Raw genomic sequence first — 25,256 nt, 5'->3', positions numbered from 1 at the left:
ATTCAGGTAAAAAATAGAGAGATGTGATTTAAGTTATGCAATCTGATACCAAGCCCCTTTTTGGTGTTCTCTTTTGTTTCTTTACTCCAAAAGTTATACATCTGTGTTCACAATGTTCACATCCTTTTGTCAGTAAGCTAAGCATGAGAGGTCTAATACAGGTCGCCTTTTTCCTCTGAATCTCTTTTTTGCTTAAAATTGTACTTTCCCTCCAAAACCAGCTCCATGTCCAACAAAGCAATGAAAACCCCACTTCCAAACTATTTTAACTGAATTAAGCTATGAAATGTTACATGACCTTTTACTAGAATTTGTATTCTGAGTATTCAGCTCACTGGTCAGTGGATGTAGTTTGCTGAATCTTCACATCCAACAATGTAGCAGCTATCAACCATCCTCTAGTTTACCAGCCTTTATTAGTGGGAAATAAGATTGAAGTTGATATACATATACATTAAAACAATTTTAGGGATAAGTATATGAGTAATGAACTATCCTGTGATATGTGATAAAAGGGACAAAAGAACACCTATAAATCTTTCTAGCTTTGGATAGCCCAAGGACCTTTTTATCACTGTTCATTATCTGAGCAGAAATAAAAGGCTGAGCGAGAACAGAGCACAAATGATGAGTCATAAAAGCATAATTCGTAGGAATTCTGTTTCCCCTAGAAAAGAGCAATAAGGAATAATGGCATAATGGTATAAAGATATGAATTTACTTGCAGGTAGTAAACAGGTTTGATGTTGGAGTAAATTGTTTCCTGGTAGCTGGTTACATTTTAAGAAGAGTGACTAGGTTTCAGCCCAGTAGAGGGATATACCATCCATGAGAGATATGGTATTGTTTGGCCCTTTCTTGGGGCCTTTGCAGCATTAGCAGGAGGAGTGATTCAGAATTTATCCTTATAGAAACCACACTTTAGTTAATGACATGTTTGGCTATATAACATATAGGTATTCTATAGCCAGTGTTCATTCCAGTGCTGACACTATTGCCTTCTTCTCTGTGTTCTATATTTTTTTTGCATACTGAGAAAAATGACTCTAACTTTTCAATAAAAATGAACAACCTATTTAACTTGAATGCTATTTGTAAGGCTACAAAATGCCAACACGTGTCATTACAAGGTCTGAGGCATGATCACTAAAAAAGTGTATGAAAAAGAGGGATACAGCAAAAGATAAAAGAAAGGAAACAAAATATAGAATAGCTGGTAGAACTTTAATGGGGAAAAAAAGGAGGGGCAATTTGTAGGGTGTTTAAGAGCCACCGAGAATTATTGTAGATCTTATACTCTCAAACTTAAGCTAAGTATTTACCTAGCAAAATATAGAATTAAAAATTGTAATTTTTCTGATTATTAATGATGTCATTTAATACTTCAGTCCTTTTTTGGCATAGCCTTTTTTAGATATTGTTTAAAAGGGTTCTTTGAATGAGTTACTTTAGATTTTATTGCTCATCCAAATGAAAGAATTCTTTAGGTAGATATTAACTGTATAAAAGTCCTTCCGTAGAATATTTTTTGGTGACCAAAGAGCCAGATGAAACATAAAAGAGAAAATGTGAATGAATTAATTCATAAGAAATCAAGAATATATAGCAGACAACGGCTTGCACTTCTGTTAAGGTTTATTGTGAGGTCAGAGGTCAAGGTACTAATAAGAGTGTTTGGGATGTCTGCTGCCATGAAACAAAATGGAAACTTGATTGATAGCTAGAGGGTTGAAGGGAGAGTGTGGTGGAGAAAGCAAAGGTCAGAGAGCCATTTCCCTTCTCTGCATGTATAACAATCAAGTCTCTCCAAAACAAAATGTAGACGATATTGATCAATATGGCATATGTTGTGCACATTTTCTATGAGAATTGTGAAATGTCATTATATTTGAAGTTGTGATAAATATTTTACTATTTTGGAAGCTGAAATGAAATAGTTTACCAAAAACTGGTAGTTTTGATGCCATGTTTAAATTAACTATAGAGTATTGTGTTTAATCATATGGTCAATGTGTACAAGTTTGGTTCTTAGCAAGATGTTAATATTTTTTTACAAGCCAATTTGGACAAAGTTATATACATATAAATCTTTCATATTTGTTCTTTACTTTGTAATATGTATTTTTAAATTCTCTTTAAAATAGGTCTGCTTTGCATGAAGTCGAGTAGTTCAGTTGTGGAATTGGTTATGCTACTGTGTTCTCAGGTAAGTAACAAGAATTTATGTTGAATTAAAATATTTTCATATATGTTTACTTGGATAAGGAAGTTATAATGACTTTATCAGATATTTTTGCTATAACAGGAATTTGAGTTTGCAGTTTTCAAATAATTTTATTTGTATTGTAAATTATGTTCTTATCTTTGATACTAGCATACAGATGATTTTAAAGCAAATGCTGAATGAATTCAAGGTAGATGAAGGGGAAACACTAGGTTTTAGAGTCACATTAAACATATCCATATTATATATACCTTGATCTTGAGATAACTGAATAATTTCTTTGCTGTGTTTATTAAGGTTATAGAAACAGATTTATTTTAATACCTTGTGGAATGGCACTCTGACTCTTCTTGAATAATGGGTTTACTTTCTTTTTGTGCAGAGGTTATAAAATAAGTAATAAATACTTTTGAATCCTTGTCATTGCTAATTATTTTTGACATACACAGAGGATCTGGGAAAATTTCAACAGAAATATGGCAGTGATCATAAGATTTTGAAAATAAATGCCTTAAAATTATTTTCAGTGTTCAGAAACCCTGTACTTCATGTGGTAAGTTTTAATGATTTTAAAAAACATAAAAATCATATATCCTGTGATGTTTTTCTTTCTGTTTTGCAATTAAACACATGAATGTTTTCATTGAGAGTTTTCTTTGTAGCCTTTTAAAAATGGTATCTTGCTGGTAGTAAATTCCCCTACTTAAAACTTTAAAATAGTCTTTTTTAATAGGAAGGGTATTGGTCTGGAGGTCAAGGGTTCTGACCCATTTCAAAACCTTTGACCTTCATTTACAACTCTCATGGTTTACTTGCCTGATGAATAAGGATAATAGAAAATTAATGTTTCTCTGCATTGATTTATTCGTTTTAGTGGGTATATTGCCAAATTTATTTAGACTGTGCTGATGGACGTTCCATGAATACAAATTAAAGATTCATGGAAAGTGTGAAAAATCAATACTATGAATTGTCAGTAAAGTGCAATAAGAACAATTACTTATACAGATTATTCCTAATGGATTTTTATAATGAACTTCAAGGAGTAGTTATGTCTCTAATAGGTTTATTATTTTTAGATTTAGTTAGAATCATCTTTTTTTAAAGTTAATCATCTCCTTCAGCAAACTCAATTTCTTCAAAAGCTGACTGGATAAAATTTCCCATTAAATCATCGGATTTGAAATAATTGCTTGTTTATTTCTTGGATTGAAATTACCATATGTCATTCTTATACATACATGAAATTACCTTACTTTTTAAGGAGCAGTAACTTATAGGTCTAGATATTCCTTCACAAGAGTAAGGGTTTGTTGTTTTTAGTGATAAAATTGTTTCATTGGTGAATTTTGAGAATTAAGTTTCACTTTCTAGTTTAGCAGAATTGAAAATATTTTTGGTACATGAAAGATAGTTCCGATATGATATATTACATAGTTCAATGTTAGAAGCTGAAAAGATAAAGAATGACATGTTTTAATACATCTATTTGTCATGTATGTCACAGTGCTGTTTAATACTAGTCCAATCAAGTGGGATGCGAACAATATTTAGAGCAAGTTGCATAAGTCAGAAATTGTCAAGGTTTTTGTTTTAGTAAAATACTTTAGTGGTTATTTGAAGTCTTTAATATTTTTTATGAGTTCTTCAAAAGTTCCGTGGCATCTCTACAAGATGTAGCACAGTGTGAAAAATGATGTGAAAAATGAAGCCAGAATTAGCTCCAGATGTATACAGATTGTTCTGGGGTGATAATTGCATTTTTCACTTTGAATTTTCCTAATTCAAAGAGGTCAGATTGGCAATCACAAAAGTGATTTATTTTGTTAAGAAGTGAACTGTCTTTCTCTACATGAAAGCTTAAGAGATATGAAATTGAATTTCAATTTGACGTTTTGCAGATATTGGGTGGGGATAGCTTGAGTTTGATTGATAATTTTTTTTAGTTGGAAATAGGGTGGGAAGTGAAAAGCTACCATCTTGCTAAAATTTTAATTAATTTTTTTAAGCGGAGATGGAGAGGATTGAGTGCCAAAGATCGAAAGATCAGGTCAAAACTCCTTTTTAATCACATAAATAATGGATATGCTTATGAACCTAACATCTGCAACTTTGATTTAGAACTTTACAAATTAGTTGGTGTTAATTTCATGACAATCAGCCATGTTCTGATTACTTTTTCTTTTTTATTTTATTATAGATTTTTTTCTTTATCAGATGATTATTTTTCTTGAATCCATTCAAAACTTACTTGCTTTTTGCATTCTTTCAAAGACACTTAATCACATTTTATTACAAAAGAGCATTTAGAGCTTAAATTTAAGAAATGAGGAAATAATCACATTTGGTGTGCTGCTAATAAGACCCAACAGATCTCTAAGTAAGTTTCAACTAAGAGTTTTTTTGTTTTACATGTCTACTCATTCATTAAAAATTGATGAGGCAACATATTTTTAAATTTTAGCATTACTTTGACAACATGTAGCTAGAGTTGAAAAGCTTTTTTATAACTCAGCATTATATATCAGTGTTTTTTAGTAAAGTTAACTGTACATAAGGTTATTAAATTAGGTTTAATCATATACTGAATTTCATATAAAAGAATTAAAAAACTGTTTAAGCACCAAAGTCTGATTTACATTCTCTTTAATTCTTTAGAATAAGACTTGAATACATTCCTTGGGAAAGTGTAAAAGTTTAACAAGTTCTCAACTATTTTTCAGATGGTTTATCACAAGCATGCAACTCATTTGTGCCTATTTGTTGCATGTGTTTATAAGCTTTATAAAAATATATATGAATTTTAAAGAAAATGTTAAATAAATGTTTCAAATAATATTACTCCTGCAATGTATAAACTATTTGTATCTTGTTTATTTGACATTAACATCATTTTTGAAAGAATTGAGATTGCATTCAAGACTACTCTATAATAGTGTTGCGTTGCTCATCCTAATTCAGTCTGACACACATTCCAATAACACTACCTCCCTTCTTGGGTTTAAAGCTAAATTTATGACTGTACATTGTGAAGTGCATCATTTAAAAATGGTTTCAACCCAAAACATCTAATAAATAAATAATGTGTATGGCTACTCAGTAGTAGACTTTCTAGACTAGAAATCATTCTATCGGATACTCAACAGTCCACTATTGGAGAGGGCTGTCAGATAAATCTTGTGGTAGCTGCATTCCTGTCCTGTAAATCACATATTATTGTCTGAGCCTTCTGCCAGGTCATCTATTCTTTTCCCATTTATCAGAAATGCATACACTACATAAAAAACTAGAAGCACCTTGTAGTGTGGCCTGGCATCCTGACTGAGTAATTAATTACTAGCAAAAATTAATTGAAAATGCTGGGTTAGTCTTGTATGTCTTTAAAACAAGTTTTGTTTAAATATGTACATTGTTGTTATTTTAGGGTACCTTTCTTTTACATGAAGGTAATGACATAAGATTTGGTTAATTCTTGACTTATTTTTCTTTTTTTCTGTACCTCTGAATTATTAACCAAAAATTATAATATTCACAATAAGAATCAGATGTCAGCATTCTTATGGTTCTTTTGTGTCAGCTTTGTGTTTTAATTTTTGCCACCTGAATTTTTTCTGAATCTTTATAGTAAAGTGTTTCTTTTTTTCTTCACTCTCAGATAATTTCTTTTCCCTAATTTGAGTTTTCTTCTTTTTGAGTTTATCCCTTCTGAATATGTGAGAGTAATGTTATTGCTCTGGCTTTTTATTTGTGAATTCTTCTTTTGTTTTTGTTTTATTGCGTATTTTGAGTATGAGTAGAATATTAAAACAAGCAATAACAAAAAGCAAACCTGCCGCCCACCATGGCATAAAGGTGTCCTTTGTTATTAGGCCTGTCTTACTCCTTGGACCTCATTTCTCACCACTTTGTTGTTTTACCTGTTTTTAGACCAATGTTGAACTATTTGAAGTTACCCAAATATGCCATCATATTTATACGTCTTGACACATGCTTTTTCTTTCCTTAAAATGTCTCTCCTTCAAATTTGGTGACTCTGTTGGCTTTTCTCATTAATCAGAGCTCAGCTAATTATCCCTTTCTCAGATCATTGTATCTACAGTTAATACCTCTTCTCTATTTCTCTCTCTTAACACACATCATAGAATTTACCAGAAATTGTATATATACATGTACTTGTTTGTTTACTTGTTTATTGTTAGTCTCCTCTCAGTACTTTAGAAACTATTTCTGTTTTGTCCATTATAGTATATCTCAACCAAGCATGGTACCTTGCATATAATGAAATATTTGAGCCAATAAAACAAAAGTTATCTTTGACTGCCAACCACAAAATGGAATCTTGACCATAAGTTGATAGGTGGAAATATAAATAAATCCTTTCAACTTCATTGTGCATTTAATTTACCTCTAAGGAGTTCCTGTAGTATGGAGTTTTGTACAGCAGTATGATGAAGCCACTAATTATACTTTTAGAATTTTCCATTTTTGTTGTCCATCTGACTGAGTTCAAATGCTATCTCTTCTGCAGTTCTTTGTGTGAAGATCTCTTCTCTAACTGATTCTTCTTCTCTATGCCTGGTTGTGATATTATTTATTTATTTAGCATACATGTATCAAATGCTTTTAAGACAAGTCTCTCTCCGTAAGGAATGTATAATCTAGTGGGCGAGACAAATACTTGAAATACAGATACAATTTAACAAAGACTTTAAGAGAAGCACATGCAAAACACAAGGGTAGGGAGTAGAGTTAGGGATGGAGTGCAATAAAGCTAATTATCAATCCCTGTTTACTCTAATGCTAATTTTATTTGTGTTTTTCAGTACATCATTTCACTCTCCCCTGACTCCTTTAAGTCAAAATTTTTTTCTTTGTTCTACCTGTATTTTCATAATTTTCTTAGTGTAATTTGTGGATCATAAATCACCGTATTTTGGCTTTTTGCCACCTAGTCTTTTGGTCTTTTCAATTATGAAATACTATCATACTTTTGCATAGTAAATTTCCCTAAGCATTTCTCCTACTCCGTCTCCTACTCTACCTATAAGTTTCCTTGGTAGGAGTTGTGAAAGTCGTCATGTGCTTTTTGATTACTTCTCACTATTAGAATATTCTGGTATAGCAAACCCCAGAGTGTTTATTGTGGGGCAATAATGGATATTCTGTGAAAAAAGCATTGAGTGGTAAAATGTTTAGAAAATGTTGTTTAAATATACTTAATTAGGTTTTACTGAAAAGTATCCCAAGGTCTTAGTAAATTTATATATGTGTGTATATGTATCATATATTATATATGTAATAATGATGTGTATTGTTGAATCTATAATGGAGATAACATTAGCTAAGCATATTTGATCCTGGGATCCTTTTTATGGGCTTATTGCTTATGGATAATTTTTGTGGACTATAAATTGGGAAAAGTTGCTGTTGCATAGGAGGCAAGAGAGAATTGCAGGAAACCTCTTTTCTGGTATTCTGTTTCTGTTTTTCTCTGCTTCTCCAATTACACTGATTAAAGAAAAATTTTAGATATGCAAAATTATACCTATTTTCTTCCAGAAACACTGTGAGTGCTTTTGCTCCATTCAGAAGAAATCATCTTAGTCACTTGTTCTCTCTTTATACATAGTTTGGACATAACTCCCAATTTACACTTTGTTTCTGAAGGAGAGATCTTCAGAATTCATTATAATAAGAGTTGAAATTCTTTCTAAAATAAACTTACATTTAACCAAAGCATATATTTTTAAATATTTATATAGAACCCACAGAGAGTTTAATGGTGAATTCAAATACTTTGATATCAATTGATTATATAGTTATTTCCTAATATTGATTGAGTGAAAAAGTTTTTTAGTCAATGTTTGTTCTAGTTTGCTAATGCTGCTGGGATGCAAAACACCAGAAATGGATTGGCTTTTATAAAGGGCGTTTATTTGATTACACAGTTACAGTCTTAAGGCCATAAAGTGTCCAAGGTAACACATCAGCTATTGGGTACCTTCACTGGAGGATGGCCAATGGTATCTAGAAAACCTCTGTTAGCTGGGAAGGCACGTGACTGGCGTCTGCTCCAAAGTTCTGGTTTCAAAATGGCTTTCTTCCAGTTCTGTGCATTCTTCAAAGTGTCCCTCTTGGCTGTAGCTCCTCTTCAAAATGTCACTCTCAGCTGCACTGAGTTCCTTCTGTTTGTCAGCTCATTTATATGGCTCCAGTGATTAATTTAGACCCATCCGGAATTGGTGGGGTAACACCTCCATGGAAACCATCCAATCCGCAGTCACCACCCACAGTTGGGTGGGGCACATCTCCATGGAAACACTCAAAGAATTACAATCTAGTTAATACTGATAGGTCTGCCCACACAAGATTACATCAAAGATAATGGCGTTTGGGGGGACATAATACATTCAAACCGGCACAATGTTGTAGTGATTTATGCATTGTACTCATGTTCAAGCATGAGGTCTAGAAACCAGGGGCAGAATGCATTTTGTGTTAATGGGAAATTATATGTACTATTTTTGACCCATTTATAGAAGTTGAACTCTACTATCCACTTTTGTATCTAAAAGATCCAAAGAAGATTAAATTAATCTGTGTGTGATTTTCTCCTGATATGATTCCTGATATGATAGAATTTCAGTAAATATTTGTCAAATAAATGAATGAAAATATTACTCATAGGCTGTGTCTATTTACACAGTTCAGTGGTTTCTTTGACGGTACAGGGGCTGTGGTTCTCCATGTGTTCATCCATTTATCTTTCCAGATGTCTAGGATTTGAGGCAGCTTGAAATCAATACCTAGACATAATAAAAATATGAAGTCAGTATGGAAAGAGTTAATAGAAATGCAGAATTAAGAGTGAAGAAATGACTGTCATGATTAAGCCCAAGGTTTTTCACTAAAATCTGTAGTAATTCTATGTTTTAGAAAATATAATTTGTGTGTAAGGCAATTCCTAAAAGTAGTAAACAAAAGGAACTCCTATCTTGGTGATGTTTAACTTTGAGGGAAGGACAGGGATGTAGGTGGGGAATGGAATGTTTGTATTCAAATTCAACCAGGCATATTTAGGAACAATCATTAGATTAAAGGATGGAGGAGAGAATTTGTTCTTCTTCTGAGAGATTTGAACAACTCAGTCTTTGACATGTACTGAATTGTTTTGGTAACAAAACAAGTGAAAATCTCTCTGTGCATTTATTTTATAATAATATATTTGTTTAATATATATATATATTTTCTTTTGCTTTTACTCTCATCTTGGCCGAAAATAGTTCCAAATCCTATCATTTTAACGCTTATCTTCCTTTCTTAGTGTAGATACCCCCAATATTGGGTTACAGATTATGAATTTTTGAACTTAACACTATATTAGAGTTAAATTCATAGTGTTAAGTGTAAGATAAGAGTTACATTTATAGAGGTAGGGGTATTTTAGCATTTATCATATGCATTATAATTTCTCTTTCATTAAACTCCTGGAGGGTAGGAAACCATTTTTAGTTTTCATTTTGTTATCAGTGCTTATCAGTATTAGATACATAGTAGACATTGAATATATTTGATTATAAATCAACATATTTATCTCACTTAGGTAAAGTTTTCCTCTTTAAAATTAAGTTTTGATTTATTAGAGTATTTTAGTTGAAGAACAGAGTTTATTCTATTTAATAATTGCCTTGTATTCAGTTTTATCTTAAACTGAAAGGCATGTATAAGTTTTAAACTACAATTTTGAATTTTCTCCTGCTAATGATTTGAGGGAATAAAATGGTGCATTTTAAATCCCTTTTACGTGATTTTAGCTTTTGGTCTCAAAAATATTGGTAAAAGTTGATAAAACTGATGACAGCTTCTGAAAAAATCAATTTTATACACTTGAAATTTTCTCTTTCAGTAGAATTATTTCTCTTGCCTTTAAGTCAAATATGGTTCATATAGCCCAGCATTCATTTCAGTCACCACAGCTTCTTCTAACAAAGAGAATATGAAAAATGTTTTTGGCTACATGAAATGTTTTTGGCTAAATTAAATGAAAAATAGGCTGTGATGAGGGGGATGATTTGGGTGTTCTTTTTTTTTTTTTTTTTTTTTTAATCATCATTTTATTGAGATATATTCACATACCACGCAGTCATACAAAACAACAAATCGTACTTTCGATTGTTTACAGTACCATTACATAGTTGTACATTCATCGCTTAAATCAATCCCTGACACCTTCATTAGCACACACACAAAAATAACAAGAGTAATAATTAGAGTGAAAAAGAGCAATTGAAGTAAAAAAGAACACTGGGTACCTTTGTCTGTTTGTTTCCTTCCCCTATTTTTCTACTCATCCATCCATAAACTAGACAAAGGGGAGTGTGGTCCTTATGGCTTTCCCAATCCCATTGTCACCCCTCATAAGCTACATTTTTATACAACTGTCTTCGAGATTCATGGGTTCTGGGTTGTAGTTTTTTTTTTTTTTTTTTTTTTTTTTTTTTTTTAATCATCATTTTATTGAGATATATTCACATACCACGCAGTCATACAAAACAAATTGTACTTTCGATTGTTTACAGTACCATTACATAGTTGTACATTCATCAACTAAATCAATCCCTGACACCTTCATTAGCACACACACAAAAATAACAAGAATAATAATTAGAGTGAAAAAGAGCAATTGAAGTAAAAAAGAACACTAGGTACCTTTGTCTGTTTGTTTGCTTCCCCTACTTTTCTACACATCGATCCATAAACTAGACAAAGTGGAGTTTGGTCCTTATGGCATTCCCAATCCCACTGTCACCCCTCATAAGCTACATTTTTATACAACTGTCTTCGAGATTCATGGGTTCTGGGTTGTAGTTTAATAGTTTCAGGTATCCACCACCAGCTACCCCAATTCTTTAGAACCTAAAAAAGGTTGTCTAAAGTGTGCGTAAGAGTGCCCACCAGAGTGATCTCTCGGCTCGTTTTGGAATCTCTCTGCCACTGAAGCTTATTTCATTTCCTTTCACATCCCCCTTTTGGTCAAGAAGATGTTCTCTGTCCCACGATGCCGGGTCTACATTCCTCCCCGGGAGTCATATTCCACGTTGCCAGGGAGATTCACTCCCCTGGGTGTCTGATCCCACGTAGGGGGGAGGGCAGTGATTTCACCTTTCAAGTTGGCTTAGCCAGAGAGAGAGGGCCACATCTGAGAAACAAAGAGGCATTCAGGAAGAGACTCTTAGGCACAAATATAGGGAGGCCTAGCCTCTCCTTTGCAGCAACGTCTTGCCAAGGGTAAAACTTATGGTAGAGGGCTCAACCCATCAAACCACCAGTCCCCTATGTCTGTGGTCATATTAGCAACCATGGAGGTGGGGTAGGCGAATACCCCTGCATTCTCCACAGGCTCCTCAAGGGGGCACTACATCTTTTTTTTTTTCCTTGTTTTTCTTTCTTTTCTTTTTTTTTTTTTAACTTTCCCTTCTTTTTTAAATCAACTGTATGAAAAAAAAAGTTAAAAAGAAAACAAACATACAATAAAAGAACATTTCAAAGAGACCATAACAAAGGAGTAAGAAAAAGACAACTAACCTAAGATAACTGCTTAACTTCCAACATGTTCCTACTTTACCCCAAGAAAGTTACATAATATAGGAACATTTCTGTGAACTTGTTCCTACTATATCCATCAGAAATTAACAGACCATAGTCATTCCTGGGCATCCCCAGAACGTTAAATAGCTTATCTGTTCTTCTTGGATTATTGTTCCCCCTTCCTTAATTGCTCTCTACTGCTAGATCCCCTACATTCTACATTATAAACCATTTGTTTTACATTTTTCAAAGTTCACATTAGTGGTAGCATATAATATTTCTCTTTTTGTGCCTGGCTTATTTTGCTCAGCATTATGTCTTCAAGGTTCATCCATGTTGTCATATGTTGCACGAGATCGTTCCTTCTTACTGCCGTGTAGTATTCCATCGTGTGTATATACCACATTTTATTTATCCACTCATCTGTTGAAGGACATTTGGGTTGTTTCCATCTCTTGGCAATTGTGAATAATGCTGCTATGAACATTGGTGTGCAGATATCTGTTCGTGTCACTGCTTTCCGATCTTCCGGGTATATACCGAGAAGTGCAATCGCTGGATCGAATGGTAGTTCTATATCTAGTTTTCTAAGGAACTGCCAGACTGACTTCCAGAGTGGCTGAACCATTATACAGTCCCACCAACAATGAATAAGAGTTCCAATTTCTCCACATCCCCTCCAGCATTTGTAGTTTCCTGTTTGTTTAATGGCAGCCATTCTAACCGGTGTTAGATGGTATCTCATTGTGGTCTTAATTTGCATCTCTCTAATAGCTAGTGAAGCTGAACATTTTTTCATGTGTTTCTTGGCCATTTGTATTTGCTCTTCAGAGAACTGTCTTTTCATATCTTTTGCCCATTTTATAATTGGGCTGTCTGTACTATTGTCATTGAGTTGTAGGATTTCTTTGTATATGCAAGATATCAGTCTTTTGTCAGATACATGGTTTCCAAAAATTTTTTCCCATTGAGTTGGCTGCCTCTTTACCTTTTTGAGAAATTCCTTTGAGGTGCAGAAACTTCTAAGCTTGAGGAGTTCCCATTTATCTATTTTCTCTTTTGTTGCTTGTGCTTTGGGTGTAAAGTCTAGGAAGTGGCCGCCTAATACAAGGTCTTGAAGATGTTTTCCTACATTATCTTCTAGGAGTTTTATGGTACTTTCTTTTATATTAAGATCTTTGGTCCATTTTGAGTTAATTTTTGTGTAGGGCGTGAGGTAGGGGTCCTCTTTCATTCTTTTGGATATGGATATCCAACTCTCCCAGCCCCATTTGTTGAAAAGACCATTATGACTCAGTTCAGTGACTTTGGGGGCCTTATCAAAGATCAGTTGGCCATAGATCTGAGGGTCTATCTCTGAATTCTCAATTCGATTCCATTGATCTATATGTCTATCTTTGTGCCAGTACCATGCTGTTTTGGCGACTGTGGCTTTATAATAAGCTTCAAAGTCAGGGAGTGTAAGTCCTCCCACTTCGTTTTTCTTTTTTAGAGTGTCTTTAGCAATTCGAGGCATCTTCCCTTTCCAAATAAATTTGATAACTACCTTTCCAAGTCTGCAAAGTAGGTTGTTGGAATTTTGATTGGGATTGCATTGAATCTGTAGATGAGTTTGGGTAGAATTGACATCTTAATGACATTTAGCCTTCCTATCCATGAACATGGAATATTTTTCCATCTTTTAAGTTCCCCTTCTATTTCTTTTTTTTTTTTTTGTTTTGTTTTTTTTAATCATTTTATTGAGATATATTCACATACCACGCAGTCATACAAAACAAATTGTACTTTCGATTGTTTACAGTACCATTACATAGTTGTACATTCATCACCTAAATCAATCCCTGACACCTTCATTAGCACACACACAAAAATAACAAGAATAATAATTAGAGTGAAAAAGAGCAATTGAAGTAAAAAAGAACACTGGGTACCTTTGTCTGTTTGTTTCCTTCCCCTACTTTTCTACACATCCATCCGTAAACTAGACAAAGTGGAGTTTGGTCCTTTTGGCTTTCCCAATCCCATTGTCACCCCTCATAAGCTACATTTTTATACAACTGTCTTCGAGATTCATGGGTTCGGGGTTGTAGTTTGACAGTTTCAGGTATCCACCACCAGCCACCCCAATTCTTTAGAACCTAAAAAGGGTTGTCTAAAGTGTGCGTAAGAGTGCCCACCAGAGTGATCTCTCGGCTCGTTTTGGAATCTCTCTGCCACTGAAGCTTATTTCATTTCCTTTCACATTCCCCTTTTGGTCAAGAAGATGTTCTCCGTCCCATGATGCCGGGTCTACATTCCTCCCCGGGAGTCATATTCTACGTTGCCAGGGAGATTCACTCCCCTGGGTGTCTGATCCCACGTAGGGGGGAGGGCAGTGATGTCACCTTTCAAGTTGGCTTAGCCAGAGAGAGAGGGCCACATCTGAGCAACAAAGAGGCATTCGGGAGGAGACTCTTAGGCACAAATATAGGGAGGCCTAGCCTCTCCTTTGCAGCAACCGTCTTCCCAAGGGTAAAACTTATGGTAGAGGGCTCAACCCATCAAACCACCAGTCCTCTATGTCTGTGGTCATGTTGTGCCAGTACCATGCTGTTTTGGCAACTGTGGCTTTATAATAAGCTTCAAAGTCAGGGAGTGTATGTCCTCCCACTTCGTTTTTCTTTTTTAGAGTGTCTTTAGCAGTTCGAGGCATCTTCCCTTTCCAAATAAATTTGATAACTAGCTTTTCCAAGTCTGCAAAGTAGGTTGTTGGAATTTTGATTGGGATTGCATTGAATCTGTAGATGAGTTTGGGTAGAATTGACATCTTAATGACATTTAGTCTTCCTATCCATGAACATGGAATATTTTTCCATCTTTTAAGGTCCCCTTCTATTTCTTTTGGTAGGGTTATGTAGTTTTCTTTGTATAGGTCTTTTACATCTTTGGTTAAGTTTACTCCTAGGTACTTGATTTTTTTAGTTGCTATTGAAAATGGTATCTTTTTCTTGAGTGTCTCTTCAGTTTGTTCATTTCTAGCATATAGAAACATTACTGACTTATGTGCATTAATCTTGTATCCCGCTACTTTGCTAAATTTGTTTATTAGCTCTAGTAGCTGTATCATCGATTTCTCAGGGTTTTCTAGATATAAGATCATATCATCTGCAAACAATGACAGTTTTACTTCTTCTTTTCCAATTTGGATGCCTTTTATTTCTTTGTCTTGCCGGATTGCCCTGGCTAGCACTTCCAGCACAATGTTGAATAACAGTGGTGACAGCGGGCATCCTTGTCTTGTTCCTGATCTTAGAGGGAAGGCTTTCAGTCTCTCACCATTGAGTACTATGCTGGCTGTGGGTTTTTCATATATGCTCTTTATCATGTTGAGGAAGTTTCCTTCAGTTCCTACCTTTTGAAGTGTTTTTATCAAAAAGGGATGTTGGATTTTGTCAAATGCTTTTTCAGCATCTATTGACATGATCAATTGATTTTTCCCTTTTGACTTGTTAATGTGTTGTAATACATTGATTGATTTTCTTATGTTGAACCATCCTTGCATGCCTGGAATGAACCCCACTTGGTCATGGTGTATGATTTTTTTAATGTGTCTTTGGATTCGATTTGCAAGTATTTTGTTGAGGATTTTTGCATCTATATTCATTAGGGAGATTGGCCGGTAGTTTTCCTTTTTTGTAGCATCTTTGCCTGGTTTTGGTATTAGATTGATGTTAGCTTCATAAAATGAGTTAGGTAGTGTTCCATTTTCTTCAATGTTTTGAAAGAGTTTGAGTAAGATTGGTGTCAGTTCTTTCTGGAAAGTTTGGTAGAATTCCCCTGTGAAGCCATCTGGCCCTGGGCATTTATTTGTGGGAAGATTTTTGATGACTGATTGGATCTCTTTGCTTGTGATGGGTTGGTTGAGGTCTTCTATTTCTTCTCTGGTCAGTCTAGGTTGTTCATATGTTTCCAGGAAATTGTCCATTTCTTCTACATTGTCCAGTTTGTTGCCATACAGTTGTTCATAATATCCTCTTATAATTTTTTTAATTTCTTCAGGATCTGCAGTTATGTCACCTTTTTCATTCATTATTTTGTTTATATGGGTCTTCTCTCTTTTTGATTTTGTCAGTCTAGCTAGGGGCTTGTCAATCTTGTTGATCTTCTCAAAGAACCAACTTTTGGTGATATTTATCCTCTGTATTGTTTTTTTGTTCTTTATGTCATTTATTTCTGCTTTAATCCTTGTTATTTCTTTTCTTGTACTTGGTTTAGGATTGGTTTGCTGTTCATTTTCTAGCTTCTTCAGTTGATCCATTAGTTCTTTGATTTTGGCTCTTTCTTCCTTTTTAATATATGCGTTTAGTGCTATAAATTTCCCCCTTAGCACTGCTTTTGCTGCATCCCAGAGGTTTTGGTATGTTGTGTTCTCATTTTCATTCGTCTCTCTATATTTAGCAATTTCTCTTGCTATTTCTTCTTTAACCCACTGATTGTTTAGGAGTGTGTTGTTTAACCTCCAGGTATTTGTGAATTTTCTAAGTCTCTGATGGTTATTGACTTCTAATTGTATTCCATTGTGGTCAGAGAATGTGCTTTGAATAATTTCAATCTTTTTAAATTTATTGAGGCTTGTTTTATGTCCCAGCATATGATCTATTCTGGAGAAAGTTCCGTGAGCACTAGAAAAGTATGTGTATCCTGGTGATTTGGGATGTAATGTCCTGTATATGTCTGTTAAATCTAATTCATTTATCAGATTGTTTAGGTTTTCAATTTCCTTATTGGTCTTCTGTCTGGTTGATCTATCTATAGGAGAGAGTGATGTGTTGAAGTCTCCCACAATTATTGTGGAAACATCAATTGCTTCCTTTAGTTTTGCCAGTGTTTCTCTCATGTATTTTGTGGCACCTTGATTGGGTGCATAGACATTTACGATTGTTATTTCTTCTTGCTGAATTGCCCCTTTTATTAGTATGTAGTGGCCTTCTTTGTCTCTCAAAACATCCCTGCATTTGAAGTCTATTTTATCTGAGATTAATATTGCTACACCTGCTTTCTTTTGGCTGTAGCTGGCATGAAATATTTTTTTCCATCCTTTCACTTTCAGTTTCTTTGTGTCCCTATGTCTAAGATGAGTCTCTTGTATGCAACATATTGATGGTTCATTTTTTTTTTGATCCATTCTGCGAATCTATATCTTTTAATTGGGGAGTTTAATCCATTTACATTCAACGTTATAACCGTGAAGGCATTTCTTGAATCGGCCATCTTATCCTTTGGTTTATGTTTGCCATATTTTTCCCTCTCTCTATTAATATCCTTTATTGTACCCATACCGAATCTCTTTAGTACTGAACCTTTCTCCAAGTCTCTGTCCTGTCTTTGTTTCTCTGTCTGTAGGGCTCCCTTTAGTATCTCCAGTAGGGCAGGTCTCTTGTTAGCAAATTCTCTCAGCATTTGTTTGTCTGTGAAAAATTTAAGCTCTCCCTCAAATTTGAAGGAGAGCTTTGCTGGATAAAGTATTCTTGGCTGGAAATTTTTCTCACTCAGAATTTTAAATATATCGTGCCACTGCCTTCTCGCCTCCATGGTGGCTGCTGAGTAGTCACTACTTAGTCTTATGCTGTTTCCTTTGTATGTGGTGAATTGCTTTTCTCTTGCTGCTTTCAGAACTTGCTCCTTCTCTTCTGTGTTTGACAGTGTGATCAGTATATGTCTTGGAGTGGGTTTATTTGGATTTATTCTATTTGGAGTTCGCTGAGCATTTATGATTTGTGTATTTATGTTGTTTAGAAGATTTGGGAAGTTTTCCCCAACAATTTCTTTGAATACTCTTCCTAGACCTTTACCCTTTTCTTCCCCTTCTGGGACACCAATGAGTCTTATATTTGGACGTTTCATATTATCTATCATATCCCTGAGGTCCATTTCGATTTTTTCAATTTTTTTCCCCATTCTTTCTTTTATGCTTTCATTTTCCATTCTGTCATCTTCCAGGTCACTGACTCGTTGTTCAACTTCCTCTAGTCTTGTACTATGAGTGTCCAGAATCTTTTTAATTTGGTCAGCAGTTTCTTTAATTTCCATAAGATCATCCATTTTTTTATTTAGTCTTGCAATGTCTTCTTTATGCTCTTCTAGAGTCTTCTTGATTTCCTTTATATCCTGTACTATGGTCTCATTGTTCATCTTTAGTTCTTTGAGTAGCTGGTCTAGGTGCTGTGTCTCTTCTGGTCTTTTGATTTGGGTGCTTGGGCTTGGGTTATCCATATCGTCTGTTTTTTTCATATGCTTTATAATTTTCTGTTGTTTTTGGCCTCGTGGCATTTGCTGAACTTGATAGGGTTCTTTTAGGGTTTGTAGACCTATTGAAGTCCTTATCTCTAATTTATCAGATCTACAGCTTCGTGGAGTACACTTTCTCTAACTCACCAGCAGGTGGCGTCCACGAGCCACCTGTCCTCCACAAGCCAGTTCTCCCCTGCTTAGCTTTTTTGGTGAGTGGGGGAGTGAGTCTTGTGGGGCCCAATTGGTGTACCAAGCTTGCGTGTGTAGTTGGTGTTGCCTGCCCTGTATATGGGGCGTGTTTCTGGGCAGTCAGGGACGGGGGATGGCCCTAACAATCAAATCTCCCTGGTGATCCTAGAGTTTTAAAGCTGCTGCAATAGTCTAATCCTTCAGTTCAGTCCTGCCACAGTTTGTCTCTGCCACTGACCCACAAGTCCTTGGTATTGGCGTATGGCTCCTGAGACTTGCAAGTGGGCCCCTCTTCCAGGCTGTGCACCCCGGGTCCTCTGTTGAGGGATGACTGTGCTATGTCACAGGTGAGTGCCGTCCCCCCAGGGCAGTTCTGGGCTGCTGGGCTGTGTAGGGAGGCTCCCAGTCTGCTCAAATGATGGCTGAATGGGGCTTTGTTAATTCACACTGCTCCACCTTCCCAACTCTGGGACAATCAGCTGAGGTTGCAGGGGAGGCTAATGTCCACGCCCAGTTTTGTGGTGTGTGCCTGTTATTTGAAGCACTTCCGTCACACTGGGTTGTCTGGGGCAGCTCTGGGCTATGGGGCTGGCGATGGGCAGGAGTGTTTCCTGTCCACCAGGATGGTGGCTGTGAGCGGACACCCCCCTTTTCTTGGGAAGTTGTGGTGTTTAGTGAATTTTCTCAGCCACTGGATTATTGCCTTTTGTCTCAGAGCTCTCTTAGTTCTGCTCTTGACTTGACGTGCCCAAATTGAAAGTCTTTGAAGCTTCCTGTATTGGGTTTCTTAGAGTAATTGTTTTAGAAAAAGAAAAAAGGATTAAAAAAAAAAAAAAAAAAAAAAAAGGGGCCCTGCTCAGAGATCTAATGGGTTATTGAAATGCTAATAGACAAAGCAACCAGGGCCATTAAGGAAAGGTCCACAGGGCAGAGAGATCAGCTTTTCTTTGGGATTTGCATATGCGCATCAAGGCCTGAGCTCCGCCCTACCCCTTTCTGTGTTCACCAGAACTCCAAAAATCCTCTGCTTTTATTTTGGAGTGTTTCGTGTTGTTTTTTTTTTTCTATGCCTGTCTCCTCTCTGCTGGGCTGGCTGCTCTCAGATTCTCTGGTGTCTGGTCTCAGTCTATCTATGGTTGGAGTTTGGATCAGTAGAATGAGTTTCCGATAAGGGCTGCCACTGCAGTTCTCCCTTCTCCTTCCCGGAGCTGACAGCCCCTCCTCCCCCGGGACTGAGCCTGGCAGGGAGGGTTGCGGGTCCCCTGGCCGCAAAAACTTACAGATTTCGCTGATCTCAGCAGTTCGACATTTTCATGAGTGTTGTATGAAGTATGCCCAAAGACAGATTGCTCTGTGGTGTCCAGTCCACGCAGTTCCTGGCTTTCTACCTACTTTCCTGGAGGAGTAACTAAAATATACAGCTCACCAGTCTGCCATCTTGCCCCGCCTCCTGGGTGTACTTTTTTACTTTTAAGTTTTCTTCTTATTTTTTCCTTTCTGATGTAATGAAAATGTTCAAAAATAGGTTGGGGTGATGAAGGCACAACTATATCATGGTACTGTGAACAGTTGATTGTACACCATGGATTATTGTACAGTATATGAATATATTGCAATAAAACTGAATTTAAAAAAAAATGATGTAGTTAACTAAATCAGTGAATACCTTATTGTGTGTCAAGGTTTCAAAAAAAAATCTGTCTATTTTGATGAATTTTACCATTTTCTTTCAAAGTACTTGAAATTCAAATATATTCAATATTGAAACACATACATTCTACAGATAAATTGTTCCATTTCCTTTGTAACCAGCCTTCCTTTCTCATAGGGTATATAGGGCTTTGGGAACAATTGGCTTCTTTATGTAAATTTATGTGCAGTATGGTCCATTCAGGAAAAATATTACTTAATATTTCAACATTTTCCTAAGTAACCCTCCCAACCCCTTGGATTTGTTTTTATCTCATGCTTAGGATGTAGTTTTAGAAAATTAGTGGATATAAATTGAATGTCCTTGAGCTTTGTTTACTGTCAGTGCCTGTGACCTTTTGATTGTAGATGGGATGGTGATCAATAAAAGTAGTTGTTTACATTTGGTTGAAAAAAATAGGATTTCAATATTGCGGGGAGAGTAATCATCTACCAGTTTTAAAGTATCTGAAGTTAGCCTAGTTGAACTTTATGCTAATATGGCAGAAATATTTATAGTTTTAATTCAAAGTTTTGTAAGAGATAACTTGCTTTTATTAGGTGGAAACAATTGTTTTTAAACAAAAGCAGAAAAGTGAAAAAGAAAATAAATTAGACTAAAATATTTAGCTTGTTAGTGAACATTAATCTTTATTTGAAGATGGATGCAGTCATTTCCATAATAATAATGTGAAGTGCTTTGTTACACGTTTGACAACCAGAGAAAGGCATAATTTAACTTCAGAACTGATTCTGAAATACAAGGCATCCTGTTGATTCACTAGCACACTAGGATTTAGAAAACACAACCATTTAAGGTAAATTTTGTGGAACAAGGAGTACACCCTGTGGCTTGGCAGTCTAGTCAGAAGAATGATACCATGCTGACTATATAACTAGATCTTTGAACATTATTCTCAAGGGTGGTAAATGCAAAACAAAGTAATATCAACTGGCACTTAATTCTGCAAGTTCCCTGCTGATTGGGGTATTCAGTGAAATGGAACTCTTCCTGACAGGAAGTCAGCCTGTGTGTGTGGAGACATCTGAAAATAAAGTGTGCTTTAATTTGGCACCCTACCGTTTTACAACTAGTCTTTTAAACTTGGGTTTAGGAAGAGAGTTAGGAAAAAGGAAGAAACACAAATAGGAATATTCTGAGCTTTTCTTCGGTATTAGTGTAATTATTAATACAGTTTGGTCTCTCTGTTTTTTCATTTATTATAGCCGGGTTTTGCTTAGTCCTTTCTTTTTCTCTATTACTTCAAACCAATCTCTTGAAGTTAAAGTACTACAGAAAGACGGGGTTAAACGTGTAAAGCTTGAAATTGCTTTTGTTTAATACCAAACTATGTGATAACTTTCCTGTACTACTACATTTTTTCATAGATATTATAATTTATGAATTTTAGAGTAGTCAATTAATATTAGCCATTCCAGCTTCTAATAACCTAGATTTAAATTTTTCTTTCTGTTTAAATTGTTTATACCGATTGCCTTGTTTAGTAGTTATTGAGTAATTTAGTACCCTGATACATGCAGTTAGAATATAACAGTATAATTCTGGAAGGGACATTATGTATTCATAATGGCATATATTCCATCTATTTTACATTTTTTAATCAGGCAGCTGTTTTTAGTCAAGTAGTCATTGTATAATATGAAAGTCCAGAAGCATGTCCACAGTTTTATCAAAGTCTGGTTTTGACTTTGATTTAGGCTTTGATTTGAGTCAGAGCACTGAAGGCTATTTATTTGCTTTCCTGGCAGTTAGTTCTTCAGCTGCTTGAGATGGACTATGTAGAGGTAACTATTGTCTCCATCATAATTAATGAAAGGAGGAAGGCAAATGATGACTTGGGCAGGTTTTTGAGGAGAGGTCTGGTTGGGTATTGACTCTTTCCCCCGCAAAAGGCATGTTCAATCCCAATATTTGGTCCTTGGGTGTGATCCCATTTGTAAACAGAACCTTTGAAGATGTTATTAGTTAAAGTGTGCTGAAACCAAATAACTGTGGTCTTAATCCAATGTGGCTGAAGTACTTACAAGCAAAGGAAATTGGACACGACAAAGAGAAGCCACAGGGAGCAGCTAGAAGCTGCAAGTCAGCGGAACCCAGAAGAGAAAGCGGACTCCAACATGTGCGTTGCCAACTGACAAAAAAGCCAACAAACCCCAAGATTGCTGGCAAGCCAGAGGATATTGATCCCAGGGGAAAGCAAGCCTTTTAGCCTCTGAAACCGAGAGCCAATAAATTCCTGTTGTTGAGCCAACCTATAGTATGGTCTTTGTTTTAGCAACTGGGAAACTAATACAAGGCTGAAGCCAGAAAAATTCTGTTGATAGTGTTTGGATTTTAATAAATAATTTTTCCTTATACAACTTATTAACTGTGTAGTCTTTCTTAGGCAAATTACTTCACTAGATTAAGTCTCAGTTTCTTATTGAGTGAAATGGGTGGAAATTAAAATTATTAGATTCTGAATCTAAGTGTTTTAACAGCACACAAATCCTCTCTATATATTCAGTGTTTTTAATACTTATTGTTTTCTCTACATGAAATTAATTGGACTTTTCAGATTTTCATCCCACAAATTCAGTCCACCATTATATTCTGCAGTATGTCTTTCAGTATTATTTTTTCTATTCTTACTGTGATTATCCCAGTCTAATCCATTTTCATTTCAAATCATAAAATTTTAGATCTAGGAGTGGTCTCACAGATTAACAGTTTTTGGCCTGCCTTTTCCATGGAGACAAGGTAACATTTGCATTTTCCATAGACTCCAAAAGATAATTCCGAGGTTTTCTGTGTAAGCTGTAATGACAGCTCTTTCTAGGAAAGTCAGTAAAGTGAGATTGATGTCATTATAGGGATTACTACTCTAATGACTTTTTAAGGACCTCTTTTGTAAACTTTAGTGTTTTTTTAAAAAAATTTAAACTACATTACTTTCAACACATCTCTTGTGTTTCCATACTGGAGAAATACTTATGTAACAGTTAATCTAGTTCACTGATTATTAATCTTTTTTTCTGGCCAAATACATCCTTTCCATTAACAGTTACGCATTATGATGATTCTCAACCTGAGCCCTTTCAGAATAGGAAGGCGGGGAGAGACAAAGGAATGTATCATTCGAAAGAGGTTTCTGTTAAGAATTACAGATTCTGATCCAATGTATTCTTAAATTATTGAAACAGACCCCCCCCTTTTTTTTTCTCTTGGATTTACCTCTTTCAGAACTTCCTAGACAAATTTACTTTCTTATGAGCCTGTTTGTATTCATGTTTGCTTTCTACAAGAACTTGTAGTTCTTTACTCTTTATTCAAATTCAAACTCCTCTGCCTTATTTTCAGAGTCTCTAGCAACTGTTATAGTTTTACTTATTTCTATGCTGCTTTGTAAATGCTATTCATGTATTTGATGTATACGTTCTCTGTGCTATGCTGTCTTCTGGACAATTTACAAAAAACAAACTCCCTAACCCTAAATCTGTTGCTCGCATTCTCCTGACACTCCTTTCCATAGGATGCTTTTATATTTAGTGCATATGCGAATACTTACTAATGTCCTGAATGCTGGATATTCAATGTATAGATTTTGTAGTAGTGAATATACTTCTGAAAATTATTTGCTTAGAAGCTCAGATTTTAATTAGGCATTTAACTGAAACATAAGCAGTATTGTCTTGTTGGTTCTGCTGGTTTACCAGATTATTATTGTTATTAGGTCCTACAAAATTGAGGGAAAATTTAATTTTAGTTTCTTTTTCAGAGAAAAAAAATTATTCCTTTACCTGAGAAAGTTTATAAAGTTCCTTGATCTTTCAGAGTTGTCTCATCTTATATTTATATCTATTCAGAAGATATACTATTATTGTTTGTGAAGTACTAGGTTCATTTGTGAAAATAGGATTCTATTTGCTAGTGCTTTGGTAAGTTAAAGAAGATGAAAGGAGGTTGGTCAGTGGCAGCGAGAAAGTAATATAATGGAGGAGGAATTTTTGCAAGCAGCTTTGAATTGTTTAGTAGTCTCTTTACCAGGTCTGGACTGCTGCCTGGCTTATTGGACAGTTGATAATGCCATTGTTGCTTTTCTTCTAGTTATTAGAAGTTGTTCAATACAATATCAGCTTGTCACCAGTAGCTCAAATGCTACACTTTTAGTTTATTGTAGTCTGATAGGCTTTGTATTTACCAAATTAAACTGAATTTGTGAAACTGAAAACAAAACCAATCACAATTCAATCACTAGTAAAACCAATACTGGAACAGAAGTTAGTTGACTTGACTTGCTTTCAAAAATTTTTCAGTTCCTGCCACAGTATACCAGTTTAAAAAAGTTTTTATTTCTTTTGAATTGTCTCTAATTTGTTTGAACTGGTTGGTAAAGTTCACGTGTCTTTAACTTGCTGTTCCTATTGTTTTAATTTTATTTCTTTAGTGTTGCAGGCCAAAAAATACCCTCTTCACCCCACCCTCCAATAATATCCAAGTAGAATCTCTGGAATCTGTGAATGTTAACCATTATTTGGAGATAGGATCTTTGCAAGTGTGAATTAAGTTAACAATCTTGAGATGAGGCAGTAATCTTGGAATATCCAAAATGCTCTTAAGTGTCCTTATAAAGTAGAAGCCAAGGGAGATTAGAGATCTGCAGTGTTGTTTCATCAGTCCTGATTTATTTGTGCAACAATGCCAGGTTATCAAGTATTTTGTCATACTATTGCAGTTATATTGTAGGTCAAAGAATGGTCTAGATGGTAATGTTTATCCATAACAAGGACATTTGCTTTAAAATTGTATTTGGTATCAGCTAATATCTCATTATTGTACCTTGATAAATATTTGAAATAGTTACTGAATCATTCTGGAATGAAAGATCTTAGTCCTTTTCGTCAGGAAAGTCTTGAGCATACTATGATTGTCCATAGGTTGTGGCTCTTGCCGGCTACAAGATGTTTCTCTAACAATCAGTATTTATGTCTGACCAAATTTATAGATAGGCACCTTATTTGTTCCTAATGAATGTGATGTTGTTTCTCAGTTATATATTTTTCATTTGAAGTAAAACTTTGAACACCGAAATTTAAATCTCATTTTATATTAACTTCAAGAATGTACTCAACAAGAACATAGTATCAGTTTACAGTGTTCACTGTTAAGAGTGGAAGACCCCAAATAGTTAAACCGCAGGAGAGTTTTCTGCTTTTAGTTAAAAACTGCTGTTTTCTATGTGACTTATTTACTACACGTTTAATTCTTAATGTTGTGTGCTGTGGGATTGGGCAT

The 25,256-nt window shown here is 35.1% G+C and overlaps 1 protein-coding gene across 3 annotated transcripts in view; it reads left to right on the top strand.

Moving 5' to 3' along the window:
• The window catches only part of LRBA (LPS responsive beige-like anchor protein), a 1,009,660-nt gene that overhangs the window by 328,742 nt on the left and 655,662 nt on the right, over nt 1-25,256 (top strand). For all 3 annotated transcript variants that reach the window (XM_037830797.1, XM_037830798.1, XM_037830799.1), the window contains one exon: nt 2,145-2,206. In XM_037830797.1, the coding sequence (XP_037686725.1) occupies nt 2,145-2,206 (62 nt within the window). The remainder of the gene's footprint in view (nt 1-2,144; nt 2,207-25,256) is intronic.

The sequence above is a fragment of the Choloepus didactylus genome, chromosome 3 (genome assembly GCF_015220235.1).
Source record: "Choloepus didactylus isolate mChoDid1 chromosome 3, mChoDid1.pri, whole genome shotgun sequence".
NCBI lineage: Eukaryota > Metazoa > Chordata > Mammalia > Pilosa > Megalonychidae > Choloepus > Choloepus didactylus.
Note: the sequence above shows the minus strand (reverse complement) of the source record. Positions and strands in the feature narration are given on the sequence as shown.